This window comes from Balaenoptera borealis, assembly GCF_965194805.1.
Source record: "Balaenoptera borealis genome assembly, chromosome: 3".
Lineage (NCBI taxonomy): Eukaryota > Metazoa > Chordata > Mammalia > Artiodactyla > Balaenopteridae > Balaenoptera > Balaenoptera borealis.
This window is the reverse complement of record NC_138866.1, coordinates 75,459,992-75,467,836: the sequence shown is the minus strand read 5'-3', so window position 1 is coordinate 75,467,836 and position 7,845 is coordinate 75,459,992. Positions and strand designations below refer to the sequence as shown.

General features: G+C 42.7%; 1 protein-coding gene across 2 annotated transcripts; it reads left to right on the top strand.

The window, feature by feature from the left end:
• Positions 1-689: 689 nt before the first annotated feature.
• On the top strand, positions 690-4,951 carry RNASE10 (ribonuclease A family member 10 (inactive)). Of its 2 annotated transcripts, none has more exons than XM_082385895.1 (2): positions 690-2,169; positions 3,813-4,951. In XM_082385895.1, exon 2 carries the CDS (start codon positions 3,818-3,820, stop codon positions 4,457-4,459), a length of 642 nt encoding a protein of 213 aa, XP_082242021.1. In that variant the 5' UTR covers positions 690-2,169; positions 3,813-3,817; the 3' UTR covers positions 4,460-4,951. The 2 variants fall into 2 exon arrangements, with proteins under 2 accessions (XP_082242021.1, XP_082242020.1); XM_082385894.1 differs by having other exon boundaries at positions 690-2,177.
• The last annotated feature ends 2,894 nt before the right edge of the window (positions 4,952-7,845 follow it).

The window sequence follows — 7,845 nt, the reverse complement described above, 5'->3', positions numbered from 1 at the left end:
ACAGGTGTACAATGTAGTAATTCACAATTTTGAAAGGTTACACTCCATTTATAGTTATCATAAAACATTGGCCATATTTCCTGTGTTGTATTTACAGCATATCCTTGTAGCTTATTTTATACATAATAGTTTGTATCTCTTAATCTTGCCCCTCCCCCATTCCCTTTCCCCTCTGGTAAACACTAGTTTGTTCTCTACATCTGTGAGTCTGTTTCTTTTTGTTATATTCACTAGTTTGTTGTATTTTGAGATTCCACATATAAGTGGTATCATTTAGTATGCTATTTCTAAACAGGAAAACGGCATTGATCAGATAATGAGCATGTGTTGGTAATTGTTACATAATATTAATAACAATAACAACAATAGTTAATACATTTATCCTTTCGCATGCAGTGCGTTATATAATATTCACAACATCCCTATGAAGTAAGAGGTAGTATTATTCACATTCAGAAGACGAGAAAACTGTAACCTAGAAAAGGAAAAAAAGAATAAAAACCTGCCCAGTTTAAAGGTTATACTTAGACCACAGACGTAGGTCCTTTCTTCATTTTTGATCAAGGGTTAATTTCAAACAATCCCTAATAGTAACCAATTATAAAGAAGCAGTTGGTGTGTATAGTTGGATATATTATCCCTGCTGACTCCAGACAGCTACTGGGTTCAGCAGAGGCCCCTTTACTCTGCCTTCTTGTACACAGACCTCGTCAGAATGAATGGGCAGAATGGACACCAAAGAGGGGTAGCACGAGCAAATTGTGAGGGTGAAATGCAATAAACGCCCAGCATGAAATAAGTGCTCAATAACGGTTAGTTGTTGTTATTATTATTATTGAAAATCATCAACATCAACACTGTAGAATTCAGCCTGATAGACTTTGCAGATCATAGAAGCTGTTCCCAGACCACCATTTGAAAACTCCTGCCTGAATGACAAAGCCCTGTTTCTGTCTAGAGAGGGTTTTCATACTGCTTTAATAATCTCCAGGGTGCTTTAAAAATATTATCTCATGATGTCACTTTCAGCTAAAGAAGTGAGTTGAATCAACATTATAACCTCCTGATTTTACTCACCTGGGCTATAGGGACTGAGCACTGTTTTGGATATTTCTCTCTCTTCTTTTAAAAAAATTTATTTATTTTATTTATTGATTTTTTGGCTGTGTTGGGTCTTCATTGCTGTGCGCGGGCTTTCTTTATTTGTGGTGAGCGGGGGCTACTCTTTGTTGCCGTGCTCTGGCTTCTCATTGCGGTGGCTTCTCTTGTTGCAGAGCACGGGCTCTAGGCGCGCGGACTTCAGTAGTTGTGGCTCGCGGGCTCTAGAGCACAGGCTCAGTAGTTGTGGTGCACTGGCTTAGTTGCTCTGCGGCACGTGGGATCCTCCCAGACCAGGGATCGAACCCGTGTCCCCTTCATTGGCAGGCGGATTCTTAACCACTGCACCACCAGGGAAGTCCCTGATATTCTCTTATCTAAGACTAAATTATCAGGTTTCCAAAACCTGATATGCAGTTATTGGCTGAGGGTTGGAAAGAGGGAGTGGAGAATGGAGGGCTGGGTAAAGCTAGGTAAAGATATGTAAAAATTTATCATTGACTCAAATACGCCAAAACTTCTGATGAAGTCATGACACAGTTCTAAAATGCGAAAAGCAAAATAACCATGTTGGAGGGATGACACAAATACAGGCCAAGGAGCTTGACATTTCAGAAATGACAGGGAAAGTTTAAAGGAAGCACATGTGGAGAATATAAGGAAATGACCTTGAAATATATGGGCAAGGTCAGGCTGCTATAAACCACAGGATAGTGGGTGTAACTCAGGAGTGGAACAATTGACTCGGAAAAAAAACTGTCTGCAGTTTCCCAGACTGGATACATTTCCTGTCTTGGATGTCTGGATCTGTTTCAACATCCAAGTAGCCTTACTTCAAAGTGTTCATGGGAGCAGAAAAGACAATTGGCTGAGTGTGTTTATTTAGTGCTGGGGAGGGAGAGTGGGAGTGGGGATGGGCATAGGAAGTAAGTCTGGGTTTAAGAGCACATAGAGCACAAGGGGATAACCATTTTTCTGCAGACCAGCAGCCAGGGTACTTCTCAGAGAGAAGGAAAACCTGGGAGGAAAGAACCTGGAAAACAGGACACAAGCATCTTTGAAGTTATTTAGGTATGTAGGTAAGTCACAGTGGTGTTTGGTGCTCCAGGGAACGACATGGGAAATTCTCTCTTTTTTAAAATTTAAAAAAATTTGAGGGAATCCCCTGGTAGTCCAGTGGATAGGACTCTGTGCTTTTACTGCAGAGGGCCCGGGTTCAATCCCTGGTGGGGGAACTAAGATCCCGCAAGCTGTGCAGAGCGGCCAAAAAAAAATTTTTTTTTCTGAAATATTTTCAACTTTAAAGAAAAGTTACCACATTAATACAAAGAACTTCTAAATATCCTTTATCCAGTCACAATATTTAAAAATTTTCTTTCCCTTATTAAAAAAATTTTTTATTTCTCTGTAAACACACATGTACATACACATACATATGATCTATATATATCTATATATATATATCTATATATATATATATATTTTTTTTTTTTTTGGCTGTGCTCCCCAGCTTGTGGGATTTTAGTTCTCCCCACCAGGGATTGAACCCAGGCCCTTGGCAGTGAGAGCATGGAGTCCTAACCACTGGACCGCCAGGGAATTCCCCATATGATCTTTATTTTGAACCTTGGAGAGTAAGTTGTCTAATCATGCCCCTTTGCACCTTAATATTTCAGGGTTCTTTTTCTAAGAACAAAGATATTCTCTTAAACAATTGTAGCACAAATTTCAAATTCTGTATATCAAACACTGACATAACATTCCTATCTACTCCATTGACAATATTCTCATATTATCAATTGTCTCAAAAATGTTCTTTATGCAATATTTTTTTCTGGTAGGGAAGGTCTCTCTTTGATAGGGGCATGAGGCTGGCATTGCAGGACAAAGATGCATGCTCTTTCCCTCAGTTTCCTTAGGATCTTTATTAGTAGGGGAACCCTCGCAGGCCAGTTGTTTGGTTTTCTTTGGTTTCATTCTTATTCCATGTCCTCCCTAAGAGTACAAAAACTAATCAGCAGGAAATACCCAAGTGCTAAGAGATCTATAGTAGTAGAAGGGATCTGGCATGACAAGATGTAGTTTTAGCAAGGTGAAATTGGGCATCCTCCCTCGTCTCCCTCCCCCCGCCAGCCTCAGTTTAGGAGTGAGAATGGACTATAGTACTTTTCCTATTCCTTTTGATCTTTTTGGGGGAGGGTGGGTAACAGGGAGAATAATAAATACTTGAATGAGCAAAAATTAATTTGGGAAAAAAATAGGGAGATGATCTCCTATGGTAATTCTGATCCTTTACTGAGAATAAGACTTTCTATAAGAATTTCTCTCAAGGGAAGTGTGACACTGTACTTGTTTGTCTTCTTACCCATTCTTTTTGGTGATTTAGAACTAATTTCTGTTTAAGAGTCAATTGATGTCAACTTTCCGCACTGATTCCCCGTATGTGAACCAGTTGCAGAACTGCTACCCTGGACATCTTCCAGTTCTGCAGGATCCACACATTATGCCACAGCAACAGGGAATGTGGTGGGAGGGACAGGAGAAATGGGAAAAGAGTGAGAAAGGATCTCTGCCTTGGGTGGGGAATGGGGTAATGTGGAGAAGGGAGAGGAGACCCCAAAGACTATGCTGTCGGGGTTTAGGGGAATCTATGATCTCTACTGGAGCCAAGTTTCATTTCAAAGTCCGTCCTCTGTTTCCCTCCTCCCCTCCAGGCAAAATGAAGCTGACTCTGGTGCAGATCTTTTTCATAATGTTGCTGCTCCTGCTGGGCCTGGGGGTGGGCCTGGGGGTGGGACTTCAGATGGCCGCAGCAGTCCTGGAGGAAAGTGATCAGCTACTGAATGAGTTTCAGTCCAGTGACTCACAGGACAAGGCTGAAGCCACTAGGGAGGGAGCGGGCACCCGAAGCATAGAAACCCTGCTGTTTAGCAACAAAGAAGTGGTGCAACTGGAAGAGACCATCATCAGTGAAGACGAAGTTGGAGGAAACAAGATGCTCAGAGCTGAGGCTCTCTTTCAGAGCAACAAAGACTATCTCAGGGCTGACCTGATGGACAGAGAATGCAATGCCCTGATGGCACAGAAGATGAAGCCGCACAACCACACATGCATACCCCAGTACATATTCATCCATGAGGAACTAGATGCAGTCAAAGCTGTCTGTAAGAGTCCTGTTGTCGCCTGTGACCTCAAGGGAGGCAAGTGTCACAAAAGCTCCCGTCCTTTTGATTTGACATTCTGCAAGTTATCCAAACCAGGCCAAGTCACTCCTCACTGTAATTACGTAACGTTCATTCTTGAAAAGTACATTTTTATATCCTGTAGTGACATGAAAGTCCAGGTAACATCTGGACCATGAAGTAACTTCTCTTCTGCACCTTCTCATCTTTGTCTTCCTTTCCACTTCCTCTTTTTCATGCTGTGTTCGTCCTTAGGTATTCTGCCAAAAAGGTTCTGGGAAGAGAGGCTGGCCTATTCTTTATCATATTTGAAAATATAAATCTTCTTTGCCCTAGGGTTCACCCAACTTGCATTTTTTCCCTGGGATTAGAGGTGGTAGAATAGGGCGATGATGTCCGATCTCTGTAGGTTCTCTGTCTCTTAGAGTCTATCTCTTGCCCTGGAAAGAGATAAGTGAAGAACTGCTCTAGTCTCTCCTATGATCCTGGTCATCAGTCTGTTCCCTGGTCTGGATGCCTTTAGGTGTGGATTACAAGAGTTTAATGCATCCTTTACCCACGTCCTTCCCTGCTACCCACGATGAGCCTCTATGACAATCACATGAGCCTCCTGGGCTTTCCATGTAGCACTTCTCTGCTACAGATATAAATTAAAGTGATTCTAACTGTGACTGCGTCTGGACAACCATGTGGATCAGGTTTCTTTTCCCAACCCCTGGCTGTAGGGGTCTGCAGGTACGGTGCTATGGTGGTGCAGACTGAGATAAAACATGTCCTGGGGCAAAGACAGCACTCATTTTCTTGACCCTTCTCAACCCTTTTCTTTTTCCTCTCGTTTTTTTTACTACCTGCTATTTTGCATCTTTTTTCCCTCCCTTTATTTCTCCCCCACCCCGCCTCTTTCTCCTGGTCTCCTTTTCCTCTTCTCTTTGGGATCTCCCTGTTCTTTCTCTGAATCCTTTTAGATATTCATTCAACCAACACTGATCTCTTATGCCATGCCAGGTAAGAAGATGTTGGTCCTATAAAGAGTTTGGCATAGGGGGTTAGAGCGAGGGTGGGTCAAGAGAGTGATGAGGAGAGAGAGAAACAGAGAGCTATTTTTAAAAATTATGTCCAATAAGTAGAATAATGGTCACATTAGGTGCTCAATAGATGTAGAATGAATGGGATTGGAGGGAATTTTATTCTCACTCAGCACCTCTTTTCTTCTTTTGCTCTGAGAAACAAGAAAGTTGGTGAAAGAATATTTTCAGCAGAAAAGGGATTGGATCTACTCAAAGAGGAGAAAAGCTATGGGGTTGAATAAATAGAAGATGTAAGTGGTTGTGCTCAGCCTATTTTCTCTGAATTCAAATCTATCAAGAAATAGTTTAGTTCGACATGCATGGGCACAGGAAGGGATCTTAGAAAATGGCAATAAGGATTCACTATGTGACTTGATTTTGAGATTTCCTCTTCCTAGGGTTTTTGTCAGTTTCAATCTCCTTGACGGTAATACACTCAAGAGTCAGGGACATCCATAAATGGGACACTGGAGGAAGGAAAGGTTTAGCTTACTTTGACCTGGCTTTTACCTTCCTGTTCTTTCTTCATTTAGTCCCTAATTTCCCTTACCCTTCCTGTTCTTGCAGGCAGGCAACCACTTAAATGCTTTGCCTCTAATCTCCCCTCAGACTCCCCTGTTTCAACACTTCCCTCCATGCCTTTGACTCACCTCTCCCGGCAATGACCTCTTAGGAACAGTGTTGCTGGGCAGGAAGTGTGTCTGCGTCTGTGGGCTGCCCTGACATTTTAGAGGTGGGTGGAGGAGTGGCAGGAGACGAGGCCCTGGACAAGGCAGATTCCTACTCTTCTTGATGGGAGAATCCCTTTCAGAAGATATAGACAAAAGACGATCTAAGACAAGGGAGAAAAAAAGAAGTGAGGTGTGAGAGAGGAAAGAAGAGTGGGTGTCAGAGAAAATCAGTGTGTTAAGAATTTGTCCAGTAGGTAAAGCAAAGGCATTGAAGATTGGGAATGTGATGGGAAAAGTTCCAAGTTTGACTTCTTAACCAAAAGACAAAGGATCCATTGTGTGGGGCAAACTATTAGGAGACTGGAATTAGCAAGGAATGGAAGCCCATGTGCTTTCATTCACAGATGAGAACCTCTCATAGGTTCCCACCAGCTTCTCTCCTTCGGGGTTCCCACACTCCAACAAGTACTGCTATCGCCCTCATCTGGTCTCCACTTTGGACAAATCTCAGTGGTCAGGCTTTTATCTGACTGTGAAAACTAACTCAGGAAAGCAAATTACAAAGCACTCTATGGGCTCCTAGTGGCTCAAGCAGGAAAACACAACTTGGTAGGTGTAATGGGTTGACAAGATGTTGTGGGAACTTCACTCAAAAGGGATAGAAAATTAACTCATTATAGCTCAAATGATGCCTGATTCATAAAACTTTCACCAACTCTTTTAGTTCCAATGTAGCTCCCTCTTTGCACTTCCAGTGTATATGCTTAGTCCATACAACAGGTCCTCAGTCCTTTACCCAGTGTTCCTAAATCCCCAAAGCTCTGAAAACTGAAAAATTTTCTGTCAAAGTGGCTCCCAAGCTCAGTGAGATGCAAAATCTGGCTGAATTGACTATGCAAGTCTATTTATTATCTTTATTTATGCTATATGACTATTTCACTACATTTCACTGAAGAAATATCAATATGTCTGATTATGAATACTGCCTCAGATAAACTCTTCTAGGGATGCATAAGTATCACATACACTTATACAATGTTGCTTTTTAAAATCCTAAAAATTCTGTTTCAAAATGCATTGGCCCCAAAGGTTTCAGGTAAGGGATTGAGACCTATATATACTATTTAATTAACCATTAATTAATTTGAATATATAATATGACCTCAGTGAGACCATAAGCATTTTTTTTTTTTTTTTTGGCTGCGTTGGGTCTTAGAAAGTCCCCCTCTGGTGTCTAGGACTGACTGAGGTCAGCAGTGCCATCTGGGTTGGGTACCCTGAGCTTGAACTGGGACTTCTCTGGGCCTGAGTCCCATTTCTCCCCTCAGGTCACTGCTCCCCTACCCCATGCATAGGGCCAACAAGCTGCCCCCCAAAAGTTCTGAGACTTGCACCTATGGGGTTGTCCTAGGACCCTGAAGCCAGGCCCTGTTTCCAGGAGGGTGACCTGGCAAGCGGTGGTCCCTTCTGGCTGGTGTGGTATGTCTTTTGTGGGATCACATAGCAGTGGGTCACCAGAATGGTGCGGATAAACTGATTTTGCATGACTCAAACATATCCTGGACACAGAATGAATTTAGGACTCTGGATCACCAATGGTCACTACTCACCCTTGGACTTGAGTGCATATGTAGGAGGCTTTCACCCACCCATGTTCCTGTTGCTTTGCTACTTCTGGTCTATAGCACTTGAGGGTGGCAGGGACAACAGCATGTGTCCCTTACCCTGGGAGCTTCCCACTGCTGGCACCCAGGGTGGATCCCACCCCTTTGCAGGCTCCACACCATGTGGAGGTATAGTGGGCTGCTCCTGTGTCCTGTAAAGACT

Coding starts and splice junctions, on each gene's coding strand:
- RNASE10 (XM_082385895.1), top strand. CDS start 3,818: ATGAAGCTGACTCTGGTGCAGATCTTTTTCATAATGTTGCTGCTCCTG.